General features: G+C 35.1%; 1 protein-coding gene across 15 annotated transcripts in view; it reads left to right on the top strand.

The window, feature by feature from the left end:
• The window catches only part of EHBP1 (EH domain binding protein 1), a 363,403-nt gene that overhangs the window by 268,455 nt on the left and 74,668 nt on the right, over positions 1-20,280 (top strand). For all 15 annotated transcript variants that reach the window (XM_043603483.1, XM_043603493.1, XM_043603482.1 and 12 more), the window contains one exon: positions 6,240-6,383. In XM_043603483.1, coding sequence (XP_043459418.1) covers positions 6,240-6,383 — 144 coding nt within the window. The remainder of the gene's footprint in view (positions 1-6,239; positions 6,384-20,280) is intronic.

Below are 20,280 nucleotides of genomic sequence, written 5' to 3' on the forward strand. Positions count from 1 at the left end.
AGGTTTAAATGATGTACAATAAATCCACAGGATGATGGAGGCAACATCTATTTATGACCCCATATATATTTGTTTATCAACTGACCATTGGTTAAATGGTCAGAATTTTGTTTAGGGTAAAGTTAAAGGTGTTTTTTGTTTTTGTTTTTTTTATCAGACGTACTGCCTGACACAAAAAAAAATTGTAATATGATTGCTAATATTTCATAGGTTTTTAAAATTGTGCTATTTTAACAGGGTTTTGAAATTGGGCAAATTTCTTAAAAATCTGGGGTTTTTTACATACTATATTTCATCAATTCTGAGATAAGCATCTTTTTTACATTTTCTCTGAAATCAATATGTTACTTATAATAGATAGTATGTTAGAGTTTGACAATGTTTGTTCTTTCTTAGTAGTTCATAAAATAATAGTACATCTAGTACCTAATGGCATTAGATTAGAGAAAATCTGATCAATTTGGCTATACAGACTTAAAGTCATAATGTTGCTCATTTGAGTGCTTGACCTTTATATACCTTATACATATCTCTCAAACTTTATAACCCATGAGGTAAGTGGTTAAATTCTACTTAATATGTGGGGAAAATGGAGTTTACAGAGTTGCCTAAGATCATTTAATAAGTGTTAAAATTTGAATTCAAAACCAACTTTTTCTGACTCTAAAGTCTATGCTAAACTAGATACTCATAATATCTCTTCATATTTGACCACAATAGTAGTAAAGATAATCAGCCAGATGTAAAGCAGTCAACCTTACTGAAGTACAGTTTAGCAACGTACATCAAGTTCCTTAAAAATGTTTATCTCATTAGATTCTACGTGCAGCACTTATTTTCCATAGGTTAATCAGAACTGTGTATAAGAATTTATAAAGATGTGTATAGGGGCGCCTGGGTGGCGCAGTCGGTTAAGTGTCCGACTTCAGCCAGGTCACGATCTCGCGGTCCGTGAGTTCGAGCCCCGCGTCGGGCTCTGGGCTGATGGCTCAGAGCCTGGAGCCTGTTTCCGATTCTGTGTCTCCCTCTCTCTCTGCCCCTCCCCCGTTCATGCTCTGTTTCTGTCTGTCCCAAAAAATAAATAAATGTTGAAAAAAATTTAAAAAAAAGATGTGTATAAAAACATTGTTCTTGATAGTGAAAAATTACAAACAACCTAAATACTTTAAGACGAGTTAAATAAAGTATGATGCATCTGTATTATTAGAATGCTAGGTAAACAGTTTTAAATTGTGTTTACAAATATTTTTTAAAATATTTACATGAGAATATGCTCACAATGGAATGTTAAGTTAAAAAAGTATGATTCTGTAGTGATTATCTTTGGGTGCCAGGATTGCTAATTATCTTTATTTTATTTTATTTTATTTTATTTTATTTTGTTTTGTTTTATTTTATTTTATTTTATTTTTGAGAGAGAGAGAATGCGAGTGAGGGAGGAGCAGAGGGAGAAGGAGAGAGAGAATCTTAAGTGGGCTCCATGCTAGGCACAGGGCTCAATCTCATGACTATGAGATCATGATATGAGCCAAAATCAAGAGTTGACAGTTAACCAACTGAGTCACCCCGGCACCTACTTTATTTTTTATTTTATTATTTTTTAAAATTTATTTTTGAGAGAGAGGGAGAGCGAGAGCATGTGCACGAGCAGGGGAGGGACAGAGAGAGAGAGACAGAGGACCTGAAGTGGGCTCTGCGCTGATAGCAAAGAGCCTAATGCAGGGTTCGAACTCAAGAACTGTGAGATCATGACCTGAGCCAAAGTCAGACACTTAACCAACTGAGCCACCCAGTTGCCCTGATTTTTTAAATTAGTTTTTTATTGAGATATAGCTGTCATATAATAATACATTAGTTCCAGGTGTACAATTGTTTGATGTTTGTATACATTGTGAAATGATCACCACAATAAGCCTAGTTAATATCCATTACCATATGTAGTTACAAAAAATTTTTTTTCTTGTGACAAGAACATTTAAGATCTACTCCCTTAAAAACTTTCATATATGCAATACAGTATTTCTAACTATAGTCACCATGCCATACGTTATATCCCCATGACCTATTTATTTTATAACTGGAATTTTGTACCTTTTGACCCCCTTCACCTATTTTGTCCACATTCTATGCCCAGCCTCGGGCAGCTACCAATTGGTCTCTATATCTGTGAGCTTGGTGTTTTGGGTTTTGGGGGGCTTTGTTTTGTTTTCAGATTCCACATACTAGTAAGATAATATTGTATTTGTCTTTGTCTGCTGACTTATTTCACTTAGCATAATGCCCTCAGGATCCATGCATATTGTCACAAGTAGTAAGGTTTTGTTCTTTTTTATGGCTGCATAATATGCCACTGAGTGTGTGTGTGTGTGTGTGTGTGTGTGTGTGTGTGTGTGAACAATTTCCTTATCTACTCATCCATCAGTGAGCACTTAGGTTGTTTCTGTATCTTGGCTAATATAAATAATGCTGCGTTGAACATAGGGATGCATATGTGTTTTCGAGTTAGTGTTTTTATTTTATTTGAATAAACACCCAGAAGTGGAATTTCCAGATCATAAGGTAGTTCTATTTCTAATTTTTTGAAGAATCTCCATCCCGTTTTCCACAGTGGCTACACCAATTTATATCCCTACCAACCATGCATAAGGGTTCTGTCTTCTCCACATCCTCACCAACACTTATTATTCCTTATCTTTTGATAATAGCCATTCTAACAGTTGTGAGGTAATATCTCATTGTGGTTTTAATTTGCATTTCTTTGATAATTAGTGATGTGCATGCATCTTTTCATGTATCTGTGACCATTTGTATGTCTTTTTTGGCTTCCCAAAAATATGTCTATTCAAGTCTTCTGTCCATTTTTTAATTGCATTGCTATTGAGTTATATGAGTTCTTTATATATTTTGGATTGTTAACCCCCTCTCAGATACATGATTGGCAGATATTTTCTCCCATTTAGTACATTGCCTTTTCATTTTGTGGATGGTTTCCTTAACTGTGCAGAAACTTTTAGTTTGATGTAGTCACATTTGTTTATTTTTGCCTTTGTTGCCTTTGCTTTTGTTACCAAATGCAAAAAAAAAAAAATCATCACTAAGACCATTGTCAAGGAGTTTACCACCTGTGTTTTCTTCTAGTTTTATGGTTTTGGATCTTATCAAGTCTTTAATCCATTTTGAATTAATTTTTGTGAGTAGTGTAAGATAGGCATCCAGTTTCATTCTGTTGCATGTGGCTGTCCAGTTCTCTCCACATGATTTATTGGACTGTCTTTTCCCAGTATATTTTTGGCTCCTTTGTCATAAATTAATTGACCCTATATACTTGGGTTTATTTCTGTGGTCTCTATTTTTTTTTATTGATCTGTGTGTCTTTTTTTTTTTTTTTGGCCAATACCATACTGTTGTGATTACTATAGCTTTGTGATATAGTTTGAAATCAGGGAATATGATGCCTCTGATTATTTTTATTTTTACTTTTATGTACTTTCTAAAATTTTTCTAAGAAATATGAATTACATTTATAATCAGAAAAAGTTTGTTTCTGTATGGTCTTGAAACCAAAGCAGTCTTTCGCTTTCTGTGTAGTTAACTGGAATCCCTAAAGGTCTGTATACTCACAGAATTTAGAGCCAATATAGGATCTTAAAGATGATGTATTCTAATCACCAGTTTTAGAGCTGTTGGGATTTTAAAGATGATCTCCTCTTAAATCTGAAGCAGGCTCTGGGCTCTGAGCTGTCAGCACTCAAAATCATGAACCACAAGATCATGACCTGACCTGAAGTTCGACATTTCACCAACTTTGGCTTAGGTCATGACCTCATGGTTTGTGAGTTCAAGTCCTGCATCTGGCTCTGTGCTGACAGTGCAGAGCCTGTTTTGAATTCTCTCTCTCCTCTCTCTCTGTCCCTCCCCCACTTCTCAAAAATAAACATTAAAAAACTAAGAGGCAAGGGAGGCCTGGGTGGCTCAGTTGCTTAAGCGTTTGACTTCAGCTCACATCATGATCTCACAGTCTGTGAGTTCGAGCCCCGCATCAGGCTCTGTGCTGACAGAGCCTGGAGCCTGCTTCAGATTCTGTGTCTCCCTTTCTCTCTGCCCCTCCCCTGCTCATGCTCTGTCTCTGTCTAAAAAATAAATAAAAACATTTAGAAAAATTAAAAAAAAAAAAACTAAGAGGCAGTTGAGAGCTTTTTAAATATATAATAATAGTTAACATTTATCTAGTGCTCTGTACATTACTCTGTTTCACTTAATCTTTATAATATCCTTGTGAGAGGTTGTCTGTTTTCATCCTCATTTTATAAGTGAGGAAACTGAGGCTTAGAGAGATTGAGTAACTTTTATATCCACAATTAAGTGACATATCTAGTGTTTGAACCAAGGTCTTCCTGACTTGAGGGTTCTTAAATATCATGTAATGGAATACAGCATAGCTTTTAAGTGACCTGTTCAATGTTACATTGCTTATTATTAGTGGAAGAAGGATTAACAAACTCATGTCTTGATTGCAGATTCAGTGTTTATTTAATTAATCTTGTCTGTTTTTAGAAAGTGTTGATTTGTAACCAGTTCAACTGCAATGACCAGTTCTATTCTATTATGTCCTATCAACATGACAAAAAATCTATCATTATCACTTATACATTTCAATTATATCTATTAGGTGAAGAATTTTTGTTTAATCCTCTTAAAACCTTGGGTGATGAAAATGTTCTGGAATTAGATAGTGTTGATGGTTCACAACCTTGTGAATATAGTAAAAACCACTGAACTGGATACTTAAAAAAAAATATTTCCTTAAGTTTACAGAAAAGTGCTTAAAAATGTTATATTAAAACATAAATATCTCAGAGACCAAAAAATGATTTAATATTTTTTAAAGTTTCACACTATAACAAATAAATATGTTTACTGTTTATTACCTTTTCCTTGACCATAAATGCTACTTATGATTGAACAAAAACTAGGCAATGAAAGGGAGGTAAAAGAAATTAAATATCAGACCAATAGTAATCTAAAGTCAGAAGTTGCTTGGGGCCCCTGGGTGGCTCAGTCGGTTAAGCGTTTGACTTCATCTCAGGTCGTGATCTTGCAGTTCATGAGTTCGAGCTCTGCATCAGGCTCTTTGCTGACAACTCAGAGCCTGGAGCCTGCTTCGGATTCTGTGTCTCCCTCTTTCTCTGTCCCTCCCACACTCACACTCTGTCTGTCTCTCTCAAACATAAATAAACATTACAAAAAAAAAAAATTTTAAGCCAGATGTTGACTACTTTTGGGGAGAAAAAGGAATTTGAACTATAAACATGGATATTTGTGCTTTGAATTAATGTCCTCATTTAAGGACCGATTTCCTTTGGTGGTCGTTACCTGTTGTTACCCATAAATATATTGTAAGATTACAAATTAATCCAGGAAAACATTCTTCCAATTCTGATATGGTTAATTGTCTTATTGTAAGGAAAGTGAGCACTGGAGAAAACCAGTTTTACTTTTTTTTAAAAAACATAATATGATAGTTTTAAATTTTCTGTAAATGTTAATTGTCAAGAATTTAAAGGATTATTGTCACAGATACTTAATATCTTTAAACATACAAATTTGGAAGACACCTTGTTATCAGTCCTATAAGTGTAAGAAATATAATTTTTTAAAAATGTCTGCCAGATTATACTATGATTAACAAATATGAAGAATGTATATAATATACATATGGACCTTATGCTTTATGGGAATATGTTCTAATAAAAACGTAATTAAACATAATCCAGTTTTAGGCAGTAAAGTTATATGTCCAGGGGCACCTGGGTGGCTCAGTTGGTTAAGTGTCCAACTTTGGCTCAGGTCATGATCTCTGAATTCGGTAGTTCGTTCCTCCCTCGGGCTCCGCACTGTCAGTGCTTGAGATGCTCTTTCTCTACCTCTCTGTGCCCCTCCCCTGCTCACGTGCACTCTCACTCTCTCTCTCTCTCTCTCTCTCTCTCTCTCTCTCTCTCAACAAATAAACTTTAAACAAAAAAGAAGATATATTTCCTAAATGTCAAGGCTTTCTACAGTTTCTAGCTAAAATTAATATTTTCTGTAAGCAATCTTGTAAAATTACGATCTTATTTCTGCTCTCTATTATTTTGACAGATAATATAACCATTGATTAGTTTACAAATATAGATTATGTGGTGGGTTTTCTTTTTCTTTTTTCTTTTTTGAGCTTCTAATTCTGTATTTTTGCTTTTAAGCATCGAATGTTATCCAGACAAGAAGAACTTAAAGAAAGAGCAAGAGTTCTGCTTGAGCAAGCAAGAAGAGATGCAGCTTTAAAGGCAGGAAATAAGCAGAATACCAACGCAGCCACACCACTCTGCAACAGGCAGCTAAGTGATGTGAGGAACATTGGTTAAAAAGTCATAAATTGTTAATTGCAATCATGGGGGTGAAGGGAGTAATTTATTTATATTTTTTGCTAAGTCATTTTTTAGATTTTTATTTTAATTCCAGTTAATATACAGTATTATATTAGCTCAGGTGTACAATAGAGTAATTCAACAATTCCATACATCACTTGGTGTTGATCATGACACACACACTCCTTAATCCCCATCACCTATTTCACCCATCCCTGCCACCACCTCCCCTCTGGAAACCATCAGATTGTTCTTGCTAAATCATTTTTCCAGACTTTGTATATGGAGGGTACTTGGTACATTTACTGAACTGATAAATTCATACTTGGAAGAACATGTTGTAATTTCTCCTACACAGCAGTGTTAGCTATGAGAAAAAGTGAGATTTGGGGATATAATTTCTACATAAATGAATGACCTATTTTTTCTTAATTTACACTGTGTAATTTAATTGTACTTTGTTTAAGATTGGATTTTATCTATGGAAGTTAGATAAATTTTTTTTTCCATAGATAGATTTTATCTATGGAAGTTAGTGTTTTTTTTGGAAACACTAGAATATACTAATGATGCCTTCCATTTATTGAAGAGCAGGCATCATTATTATAATGGATGTTTTACATAATTTGTATTTTACTTAACCCCATGAAGTAGATGTTCAAACTACTTTCCGCATAAGAAAACTGGGGTCATAGGTAAGGTAATTTGTACAAGTTAACAGAGTTAGTAAATGATGAATCCAGGATTTGAACTTGAGCGTTTTCAGACTACAGAATCAATGCTCTTTTCTATCATATAGTGCCATGCCTATGTTAAACCACATTTTTATACATGTTTTTGTGTAGTACTTCACAAGTGATAATGAATATATAGTAATAGAAGCCCTTAAATTTAAGGGGACAGCAATGTCTTCATGAATCTGAAAACTATGATAGCCTCCCTTACCATCAAACTCACATACACAAAATTACATGTTCTTTTTTTTTTTTTAATTAAGATTTTATTTTTTTAGAGCAGTTTTAGGTTCACAGCAGAATTTTGGGGAAGGTACAGAGATTTCCCATATACATTCTGCATCTACACATGCATATCCTCTCCTCTTAACAACATCCCACACCAGAGTGATACATTTGTTAGAACTGATAAACCTACACTGAACTGATGAACCAAACCTACATCATAATCACCCAAAGTCCATACTTTACATTATGATTCTCTCTTGTATTCTACATTCTATGAATTTGGACAAATTTATAATGACATGTATCCATCATTATGGTATCATAGAGTATTTTCATTGCCATAAGAATATTCTGTTACACCTACTTATCCCTTCCAACACTGCCAACCCCTGGAAACCTGATAATTTTACTGTCCCCGTAATTTTGCCTTTTGCAGAATGTCATAGTTGGAATCATGCAGTGTATAGCGTTTTCTGATTGGCTTCATTTACCTAGTATAATGCATTTAAGGTTTTTCCGTGTTTTTCATGGCTAGAAAGACCATTTCTTTTTTAGTGCTGAGTAATATCTCATTGTCCGGATGTACCACAGTTTATCCCTTCACCTACTGAAGGGCATCTTGATTGCTTCCAAAGTTTGACAATTATGAATAAAGCTGCTGTAATCATCCATGTACAAGTTTTTGTGTGGACATAGGTTTTTAACTCATTTGAGGAAATACCAAGGAGTGTGATTGCTAGGTCTTATGGGTAAGAATATGTTTACTTTTATAAGAAATTGCCAAACTATCTTCCAAAGTAACTATACCATCTTGTATTCTCACCAGCAATGTGTGAGAGTTCTTGTGTTCCACATCTTCATCAACAGTGAGTGTGTTGGTGTTCCAGATTTTGACCATTCTGATAGGTGTTTAGGGGTATCTCACTTTTAATTTGCATTTCCCTGATGACATATGATGTGGAGTATCTTTTTATATGCATACTCACACTCTATAAATCTTTGGAGAGGTGTCTCTTGGGGTCATTGGCCATTTTTTTAATTAGGTTGTTTGTTTTTTATTGTTGAGTTTCAATGGTTATTTGTATATTTTGGATATAGTCTTTTATCATATGTGTCTGTTGTAAATTGAGTCTTCCTACTCTTCATTTATTTATTCTTTGATTTCATGATATTCCTCATATAGATCATGTACATATTTTGTTAGATTTATACCTATCAACTTTTCACTAATGTGAATAGTATTGTGTTTTTAATTTCAAATTCCACTTGTTCACTGCTGGTATATAGGAAAGCAATTGTCTCTTGTATATTAGCCTTGTATCTTACAGGCTTGCTATAATTGCTTATTAGTTCCAAGAGAGGTTTTTTTTTTCAATTCTTTGATTTTCTACATAGGTGATCATTTCATCTGTGATCAGACACTTTTATTTCTTCCTTTCAATGCATATGTTTAAACATACCTTTCAGATATGAGCTTAATAACCTCTGACCTTGAGCAGTGTTTTTCACACTTCAAGTCTTTCCACGATAATGTGATATAAAATTGATTTAGCACACTGCAGTAATTATTTTATTTTTAATGAAAAGGAATAGAATAGAATGGAATAAAAATATCAGAACTCATCACACGTAGTAACCATGGTATTTTTGTCTGAAACTTGCTTCAGTCATATGGATATATATGCATACTGGATCTTGATATAAAATATATTTTAAGCTGTGGGTCATGATAAAAATGTTTGAGAAACCCTAATCTAGAGGGCCATCTTTGAAGAAATTTTGTAGCTTTTATGCCAACTTCTTCAGTGCCTAGCCATCTGTTATTTCATCAATTTGTTGGTGATTTGTCAGATATTTATTAAATGTCTGAACTGAGTGTATTCATAGTGACAGAAAAGGCTAAGCTTCTTCCCTCATAGAGTTTACATTATGGTGGGAATACACAGATAATGATAAATAACTAGAGTGTGAAAACTGCATGATATAGTAGAGGATAATTTAAGTAGGTGAGGGCTTGAGTGATTTGAAGATGGGGCATTGAACTAGGATTTGATTGGTGAAAAGGATCTAGTCAAGTGAAGAGCCACAAGAACAATATCTCTTGAAAAAGAAAGTTATTGGGGCGCCTGGGTGGCGCAGTCGGTTAAGCGTCCGACTTCAGCCAGGTCACGATCTCGCGGTCCGGGAGTTCGAGCCCCGCGTCGGGCTCTGGGCTGATGGCTCAGAGCCTGGAGCCTGTTTCCGATTCTGTGTCTCCCTCTCTCTCTGCCCCTCCCCCGTTCATGCTCTGTCTCTCTCTGTCCCAAAAATAAATAAACGTTGAAAAAAAAATTTAAAAAAAAAAAAAAAAAAAAAAGAAAAAGAAAGTTATTTTGTTAATACTGTATTTTATTTGTGGGTAACTTTATTTCATAATTTTTCAGACTCTAAAATCTATGGGGAATGTATAAGTCTATATTATTCCAGTGTGTTGATTTAAAAAAATTTTTTTTAATGTTTATTTATTTTTGAGAGAGAGAGAGACAGAGTGTGAGCAGGAGAGGGACAGAGAGAGGGAGACACAGAATCTGAAGCAAGCTCCAGGCTCTGAGGTGTCAGCACAGAGCCTGACTCAGGGCTCAAACTCACAAACAATGAGATCATGACCTGAGCCGAAGTCAGAAGCTTAACCAACTGAGCCATCCAGGAGCCCCCAGTGTGTTGATTTTAAATTGAGAGTACCTGAGATTTAAATGGTCTATCTACCAAGTAGATTTTTAAAACTAATTATTTCACCTATGTGTGAATTTTACATATATTAATAATTATCATCAAGTGTTTATTGAGCACTTACTATTTGACAGGTAGGATTCTAAGTAATTTAACATGAATTTTCACATTTAATCTCCACAATAATTGTATGAGTTAAATATTATCATTTCTATTTTACAGTCGAGAAAACTGACAAATTAATGAATTGCCTGTTGTCACACAGCTAATGAGTAACAGAGTCAAGAATTGAACCTAGATGATTTGATTTCAGAGGTTATGTTTTTAAGGCATTGTGTTATATTTCCTTCTTCTTTATATTTCTGACATCCTTGTGAAATAGGAACAGAGACTGTTGTTTTATCTTTCATAGAGATTAAGAAAGTAAGTTAGGAAAGAATGTTTAAATTTACCTAGGTTGCAGACTATGACATATGAAGCTTAGAATTCAAGTATCCTGACTTTTAAAAAGATGATGTTTAGTCTTTCATTTGGTTTATTCATTTATTACTTCAAATTTTCAGTACATATTTTATTGGTCACCCCTTCTATTTAAGGCACCAGTAATTTACACTTTTTATTTCTCAAACAAAATAAATTTTTATCTGAAGTATATTAGTGTGAATTCAGAACAGAAGTTACTTACTAAAACATCTCTTACTCTGTGTCATGACATCTTACTGTATCTGTAAAATATATAACTTGGATTTTAAGAAACATGATGATGGTGACAGTTCATTGAGTTAGATCGTCTTTGTACTCCTCATAGTATGTAACTTGCCACGCCTTTCTGGAAAACCATTAGACTTCATCAAGAAATGTTCATTCTCTTTTACCTAATAATTCTAACAAAGAATCGTATCCAGGTTTTCATCACAATGTTATTTGTAATTGCAGAAAATTATAAAATGGTAATTGTGCAACAGAAATGATCAAATAAATTATAACAAATAAATATACTTGTTATATAGCCATTAAAACTTATCTATTCAATAATGTCTTGAAAGAATATTGAAAGGACATAGAGTGCTCACAATGTCATTTTGTATAAAAAGGATATAAAATATACATGGCATATGAACTCCATTTTTTTAATGTTTATTTATTTATTTTGAGAGAGAGAGAGGGCTTTCATGCATAAACAGAAGGCGGGTCAGAGAGAGAGAGGAGAGTGAGAGAAAGAGAGAGAGAGAATCCCAAGAAGGCTCCATGCTGTCAATGCAAAGCCTGACATGGGGCTCAATCTCATGAACTGTGAGATTATGACCTGAGCCGAAATCAAGAGTTGGATACTTAACCAGCTGGGCCACCTAGGTGCCTCTGAACTCCATTTTGAAATGATAGAGACTGTGTGTATGTTTAATCATGCATTAAAAAGGACAGGAAGGAAAATCATCAAAATATTAACAATATTTATCTCTAAGGGATAGTATAACAAGTGGCTTATAAAGGGTTTTTTTTCCCTTTATTCTTTCTGTTTTAAAAATATCACATGGTAAGATAAATATTTTAGGGGCGCCTGGGTGGCGCGGTCGGTTAGGCGTCCAACTTCAGCCAGGTCACGATCTCGCAGTCCGTGAGTTCAAGCCCCGCGTCGGGTTCTGGGCTGATGGCTCAGAGCCTGGAGCCTGTTTCCGAGTCTGTGTCTCCCTCTCTCTCTGCCCCTCCCCCGTTCATGCTCTGTCTCTCTCTGTCCCAAAAACAATAAATAAAAACGTTGAAAAAAAATTAAAAAAAAAAAAGATAAATATTTTAAACTAGGGAAATTTGGGGTATCTAAAAAATGTATTTTTATCACATTGTTTTCTTAGTGTACCCAAACGAACTTGACTTCAGAACTTCTAAGATAACGTGTGTATGTGTGTGTTTTAAGGAGAGAGACATAGAAAGAACTCTTCACTTCTACAGTTGATGATAACTAGCTTGTGCCTAGGTGTGGATAAATGGTAGATTCAATAATAGGAGTCCTGTTCACACTGAGAAGGCATGAAATTCTCAATGACTATTGTTAATGATTGATGAGTTAAGTAATCATGGTATCATAAAATATCTCATTGTTTCTTTGACTACCACTGATGGGATCTGGGTTACTTGTCCTGTACTCATTTATTGTTCTAGTTGTTTTTCCCAGAAAGAGCAGCTCCATGCTGCATAGCTAGCCCACTGCATGCCAGGCTAATCACTTTGTTACTTTGTTTTCCATTTACCCAGAGTTGTATCCTATTGCAAATAAAACCATGCTTTAAACAGTCCCCAAGATACTTTTTTTACCCTTCCTCTTTCAGGTTATCTTTTGCTAAATAAAAAACCACCTTACTGGCATGAAACAACCATTTGATTATGCTCACAGATTCTATGATTTAGGCATTAGGATAGGAGACTCTGGGAGTGGCTTTGTTCCATGACGTCTGGTGCAGAGTTTTGGCGACAACCTCTGCTAAACTGTCAGTTGAAGCACCTACATGTAGCCTCTCCCTGTGGTCTTTCCACTTGGGCTACTTTGGGCTTCCTCACAGCATGGTGGCTGGGTCTATGAGCAGCTATGCCAAGATAGTCAGGCAGACATGCATGGCATTCTTATGATCTAGCTTTAAAAGTCATGTTGCATCACTTTTGCTATACTGATGGCCTAACCAGACACAAAGCTCCACCCAGGTTTAAGGAAGAGAGACATAGACTCCACACCACTAATTGAGAGGAGTGTGGCATAGGAGAAATCGTTGCAGCCTCTTCTGTTATAGTTTAAGCTCAATTTTAAAACTTTCTTGTGGGGGCGCCTGGGTGGCGCAGTCGGTTAAGCGTCCGACTTCAGCCAGGTCACGATCTCGCCGTCCGTGAGTTCGAGCCCCGCGTCGGGCTCTGGGCTGATGGCTCAGAGCCTGGAGCCTGTTTCCGAGTCTGTGTCTCCCTCTCTCTCTGCCCCTCCCCCGTTCATGCTCTGTCTCTCTCTGTCCCAAAAATAAATAAACGTTGAAATAAAAAAATTTAAAAACAAAAACAAAAACAAAACTTTCTTGTGCATTCTACTTACTATTGCTCGTTTTTCAGAAAAGTCAAGCTCTGTATAGATGTGTTATGAAAAGCATCAATTTCATGAATTAAATAGTACATTCTCTTCGACTACTGTTCTAGTTTTGACACTTGATGCTCTATGGGGCTTATAGCTTATATTAATTATATTAATGAATGAAATGATGTAAGAAGAAGAATATAAAATGACAGATCAGTCCAATTGCACAAATAGAGAAGTTAAACCTTGCTGTTCCTTTTTAGATTTTCAGTTTAGTGTGCAATTTGATATCAGGTTGATATATTTTCCAAGGACATACTAGTTTTTTATTATTATTATTATTATTATTTTTATTTTTAATTTACATCCAAATTAGTTAGCATATAGTACAACAATGATTTCAGGAGTAGATTCCTTAGTGCCCCTTACCCATTTAGCCCATCCCCCCTCCCACAACTCCTCCCATAACCCTCAGTTTGTTCTCCATATTTATGAGTCTCTTCTGTTTTGTCCCCCTCCCTGTTTTTATGTTATTTTTGTTTCCCTTCCCTTATGTTCGTCTGTTTTGTCTCGTAAAGAAGGACACACTAGTTTTCCTAATTTGATTTCTTTATCATTTCCGGTAGCTCTTGTACATACAGACTGGAATTATTTACCAGTACTGTCCATATTTTGGAAAAGTAGTTTGGCAAACTTGGTTGATAAAAGGAAAAGGGAAAGTGCCCAATTTCATCTCTGGAGCAATTGAATGTGTGTTAAGTGATACTAAAACTGGAAAATACTTAATTTCTCCAAATCTATTTTTCCATTTATTAAATGGAAGCAAAATTCTTTTTTTTCCTTGTGTGACATTCAAATTAATAGGTGTCTACGGTGAAGGGGGTAAGGGAACCATGACTAATGCCATTCCCACTTCAGTGTCAGCATCTCTTTCACTCTGGAGAGATCAAAAGACTGCTGGTAAATAAAAAGAAGGTCTAACTGGAAAAAAAAAGCTGGCATCTAATTTAGTGAACTGATTGCTACTATTTTCCCTTTTTTATGCTCTTTTATTTGTGCCTTAATTTACAGTGTTCTTATTTTAAAATTCATTGTAAGCTATCTTGTCCTTCGTAATGTATGCTACTGTGCTGAAAGTCAAGTTGCTGGTGGGGGGAGTTAGACCTGTTGCTACCCATTGCTTTTCGTGTTCTTAGTTTACCTGAGAATTTCCATGAGTTTAAAAAAAAAAAGTTGGTACCCAGGAATGACCTCAAGTCTTGAGTGAATGAGACCCTGACCTCAAATCTTCTAGAGTTTATTGAAGAGCTTACTGTTGCATATTCTTAAGATTGCTCGTTGATTTAGGACTTACTCAACAATCATCTTTTATATTTCTGAACTCTGTTTCTGTAAAACTAACCAAGGATCTTCTGATGAACACCAAGAAAAAGAAGAACTATTTTAATAATAATGTTAATAAATGATTTTGGAATACTTGAGGCATATAATACATGGGACAGTGTCCATGTACTGAGTACAGGTTACCTCCTTTTAAGGCTTTTTGTATCTAGTTCTGGACTGAGAGAGAATGAAAGCAAAGATTTACATATTAGGAAAGACAAGCTCTTAAAATATAAAGAAGAGAAATTGGTAAATAGTTTAAGTACCAATTTGAGTATATGAAGGTTCAGAATCTTTCTGGTAGAAAGATTCCCGGTAGAATATTCCCAGTTACCAAGAGAATAAACTTCCCAACTATACAGCATGGCCTTATACAAGGTCCTTGCAAATCCTCTTTCCTCCCTTTCTAGCCTTATCTCTCACCTCTCTCCCATTATCACTCCACAGTCCATCTCTACTAACTTGCTTGCAGAGAGAATATGGCATACTCTTCAATTCCTGCATCGAGCACTGGCTGTTCTCTCCCTGAAATTCCCTTCTTTCCTTGTTAGTTTCCACTGAAATATCTCTTCTTCTATGAGTACCTCTGTCACGGTTCCTAGTGGTAAAGCTAATTCTCCTTTGTGTATCTTTTTCTAATATGCTGTACATATCTCTCCCATCGCATTTATCCCATATAATTATCTAATTACACATCTTTCTCCCACTCAGCTATGAGCTATTCAAAGTACAAGAACCTTGTATTCCCATCACCAAGTATTAAGTAAATGTTTATTCAATAAATAAATGAAGGGGATAGTAACAGGCTGTTTTTCATGCTTTCTGAGTGTCAACTAATAAAAACATGAGTTTAAACATGAAAAATTTGGGTTGCTATAGGGAGTTTCTTGGTGGTAAAGGTTTGTGAACAGGCAAAATATCTCTCTGAAAGTCGTCTTTAAAGTGGAATTGATTATCATTGAGCAGAGAAAGTTAAAGTGTCTGTCCCCTTTCTTGAGTCAGTTACAGAAATGGCATTAGCCACATTGGAACTTAAGGTTCCCTGGATCATTCTTTTCTTCCTTTCTTAAATCCTTTCTTTATGGTTATGATGTGTACACAGCAAATCCTTACACACACCTGTCCTTCCCGGACACTGAGACCTTTGATTAGAGTGCAACCCCCAACTCTGTCTTGAAGCATACCACTCTCTCTACCAAACATTGCCTCTTAAATAAATTAGTATAGCTTTAGGCTGGAAGGCTAGGAAGCAATTTCTAAGACACTGAAAACAACTCTTTGTAATCTTATCTGCTGGGTCCTTATGTACAGACTCTACTTAAGTCATCCTCAGGAAAAGATTTGAGCTGTAATTTATCTTAAATGGCAACTCACAAACACAGGTATTATAAGCCTTTTAATTTTTCTTAATTTTTGTCAAAACCAGTATTGCACGTTTTAATGAGAACTTGCTGAGCAAGCACATGTTGCATTTAGATCTTTTTTAGAGAAAATAGTTTACATGATTCATTTGTGTCTCTGTGCCTTTAGATGTTCATTTAACCTGTTTCAGGTATTTCCCGAAATTGTTTTTCTATAGGAAACAGATTTCATTGCTCTGAATCTCTGTGATTTAGTTTTTCACTTTCTTTTCCTATTCTGTGAAGATTTTCATATGTTACATTTTGCTAATGCAAATTTTAGATGATAGTTCTTTTGTTCGTGGTTTCCACATGCACTTAAAGTAATTTTTTCAGGGGCTCCTGGGTGGCTTAGTCAGCTGAGAGTCTGACTCTTGATTTTAGCTCAAGTCATTATCCCAAGGTCCTGGGATCAAGCCCCATGATGGGCTCTGTGCTAAGCATAGAGCCTGCTTAAGATTCTCTCTCTACCTCTCTCTCTCTCTCTCCCTCTGCTCCTCTCCCCTGCTCGCTCTCTCTCTTTCTCTCTCTCTCTCTCTTTCTCTCTCAAATTAAAACAATTTTTTTTTGTTTCAGACTCAGGAGTTTGGTATGAACACACATTGTGAGAAAAGTATAATAGTTTTTTTTTTTTAAGAAAAAAATTCATTTTTTATTATTTTTCTTCATTACTCAATTCCCCCAAATACTCTTTTCCCAAAAAATGCACAAGTAGAATTTAACAAGCTAGTCCATTTCAGACTCTTTTGCTTACTACTTTGTATTAGAATATAATTGCTTTTTAAAAATACATTTAATAAATCTGTTACTTTAAATAATGCTCATGTAATTATGTAGATAGCTGAAGGGGATGTTTGCATTTATGTGCTAAAGTTTAGGATCCATACACTCTAAGGATAAGGAATGAGAATCCTGCTGCCCACAGTCCTTGAAATTGTTAGGGTATTTGTGAAGCACTTTGAACCGATCAGAAGAAGGATGCCATATAAGTTTAATTATTACTTTTATGTTTTTAAGAAATAAAAAAATCTATTTTATAAGTAGAAAGTCTAAAAAGAATTAGGGTAATTCTTTATAAATATGTTTGTTTTTAGTTTTTTCAGCTGTAAATTACATAGCATAAGAAAATGGTTTGCAGATACTTGTTGATACCTAGAAGTTTTGTTTTTCTTTTTTGAATGTTTTTATTTTTGAGAGAAAGAGACAGGCAGAGTGCAAGCTGGGGAGGGACAGAGAGAGTGAGGGAGACACAGAATCCGAAGCAGGCTCCAGGCTTTGAGCTGTCAGCGCAGAGCCTGACACAGGGCTCAACCCCACAAACCGTGAGATCATGACTTGAGCCAAAGTCAGACGCTTAACCGACTGAGCCACCTAGGCACCCCTGGAAGTTTTTTTTTTTTTAATAGACCAGACAAGAATTACAACATTATTATAAAACAGACTTAAAGGTGTTTTTTTTTCCTCAATTTTAATCTGCAAGGATAGTGAGTGACCCATTACAATCAATTGGCGTAGGAGCCCATCCTCACTTAACAGGATCAGACTGCAAGATGTCAGCAAGTTCTAGAAGGTTTGCAGTATCCATCTCTAAAGGTTTGCAGGAATATTTGAATCTCTGAAGAAAACTGTATATGGGAAAGGAATTTCAGTTTGGTCAGTCTTGAGTCAACTGCAGGGACCAGTAATCAAAAAAGATACAGTGACTTTTTTTTTTACTGGTTGGTAATGACTCCAAAAGGCTTATTTGGTGAGAACCAAAAGAATGCAAGCTGCTCTTTTGCAAATTAAGCCTTTAAACAGGTATTTTGTTGCTGTGAAGAGGTAGGACATCAACCTTGCACTTTTGATGTTAATTGGAAAATATTGATTTAAATGGGACTAGTCTGTCGTGCTGATAATTGTAGCAGATTTAGATAAGATCACTAGATCTTTTCCAGATAATAAAAGAAGCAGTTACCATCCAGTTGGTAAAAAAAAAAAAAAAAAAAAAAAAAATCTAAACATCATTTTGGTAATCTCTGGCAGATAGAAACTTCTTCTATAGTTTTTATGTATGTATCCTAAGTATGTACCATCATAAAAATGTATATAAGATTATATTATATGTTTATAAATATTAGCTATGTTACAATTAAATGGCTAGCCTCTAGGAATTAAGATTTAACATTAAGGTCAAGCTAAAATTTTAATCTCTCCAAATTTCACATATTATCAATTCACTAGGAAGAAGTAGGTTAGCTTCACATTTGTGATTTTAAAAGAACATCAAATATTATAAAAAATATAAAATCTTTAATAACATATGGAGTGAGAATTTTGTCTTATTTAGAGATTTTTATTCTCTATATGAGCTGGAATGTCTATACCCAGGGCACTAAGATGAAAATATATTCCTTATTTCTTACTCCAACACAATTGACAGAAGATTTAATGTACATAATCCGCTTCAGACTAGTAAGACACTTTAAATGTATAGCTAATCTTTTTTACAGTTGCATTTTATAGGAGAAGAATGCCAGTGTACTTCTATGTTCGGCATAAATGCCTCTGTACATGGTAGTGGTTTTTATTCATTATGATTTAAATAATAGTTTATCTATTATGTCTAAATTTAAGTTGATTCGAAGTCTGCTATCCTAACAATGGCTACTAGACTTCTTAGAAAACATATTGTTAGCTTGCTAGCATATCTTCAAAGTCACACAAAACACCATTATTGTTAGGAGGAAAAAAAAAAAAACCTCAAGCATCTTTTCTATTATGTGGCCACAAACCCCTAGCCTCAAAAGTCTTATTTATTTGAGATTGCTGTGAATTCATGAAGCTAGGGCTAGGTGTCTTAGCATCAGGAACACTCCTTTTATGCGACTATTAATGGCCATAGACATTTTCCATATGGCTGTTCAGTTCAGTGTTGAACATCCCAGGATGATATCACCATTACTAGGAGCTGTATTTTATATTGCCTATTCTGTTATTGCTCAGCATGCAAGAGGGTAGAGTTTAAATCTTTATTCATTTCATTTTTTAATGTTTCTTTTGTTCTCCTTATCATGTTCTGGCTTTCCCAAGGATATATGCCTTGAATGAAAAGTCACATGTGCATTACTAATTGTATGCTATTGTATTTACAGTTCCTAGTGGTGCCACTGTGAAGCTACTAATTCCTTTGCTTCACTTGATGTAAAATAATCTGAGTGTCTTTGATAGCAGTGAAACAGTATTAATTGTTTTGTACATTTTTTGGTCACTCTTCTTAGGTGGTCTTCATAATCTATTAGAACTTTCAGCCAGATTTTTGTAATGTCATGCCTCCAGCAGTGATTAAATTGGTAATTAATGAAGAGTCTTTGGCAATGTAAACCACATCCCGTTAATTTTCCCTTTTGAGTTTTTAGAAGTTGTCTTCTGTGTCAGAAATCATTGCGCCACCTTGCTATGGCCCCTTGGCATGAAACCACAACGACTTGATTTTTGCAGCCATTAGTAGATCAGAGCAGTAATTTCACAGTATTTTGGTCAAGGTAATTATAATACCAAGAACTGAGTAGATTTGAAAATTCACGAAAGAAGTCCAGGAATACCAGGTGAGCTTCCTTGTGTTCACTGGAACGTTATGATTAGTTTAATTGGTCTTTGTTTGATTTTAGCCGCAGAAACTATTTGTGCCACAGCAGTGCAGTGACTTTATACTTGAGTGTTTCTGACCTTCTTTGACAGGGGTGGGTGCAAAAATGAGCCCTTTGAAATAGTTCCCTTCCCAAAAGGGGGTTAAACTGCATTTAAAAAATTAACTATAGAAAACAAAGATCTCTAATTAATTTCTTAATATCTTACTCTATTTTGTGAATTGCTTAGCAAGTTTATTTTCTCTGGCCATTTAAAATATTTGCAACTATTTTGATTTAAAAAATTTTTAACTATTCATCTTTCCTGCCTCTGAGATTGTTGATGCACTGTTTCGGTATTATAAAAGAACCTTGCAATGCCTTAATGAGAGTGAAAGTGAAGTGCAGCTTTCCTTTTTGTCACAAAGTAGATAAAAGTATTCCCATACTTGACTGATTGCTTATATGTGTATTAACCCTCAGCGATACATTGTGCACATTAGAATTTAAAGAGTCACTTGCCTGTTGGCTTCTGAAAGGATTGTCTTGGTCACCTTTTCTGGAAGCCCTTAATGAAACCAAATAGTTTGCTTGGAGTTTGGACTTAACCATCGGGGTGTTTCATGCAGTCTTGTCAGTTGATGTTCATGAATTGACTTGAACAAAGATCAAAGTGTTCCTCCAAATGAAGAATCTGTGAGACAGCTCCTTCAATTGCGCCACAAGAGCTAATCAAGCCATCAGTTCTTTATGCACTCTACGTGT

This window comes from Prionailurus bengalensis, chromosome A3 (assembly GCF_016509475.1).
Source record: "Prionailurus bengalensis isolate Pbe53 chromosome A3, Fcat_Pben_1.1_paternal_pri, whole genome shotgun sequence".
Lineage (NCBI taxonomy): Eukaryota > Metazoa > Chordata > Mammalia > Carnivora > Felidae > Prionailurus > Prionailurus bengalensis.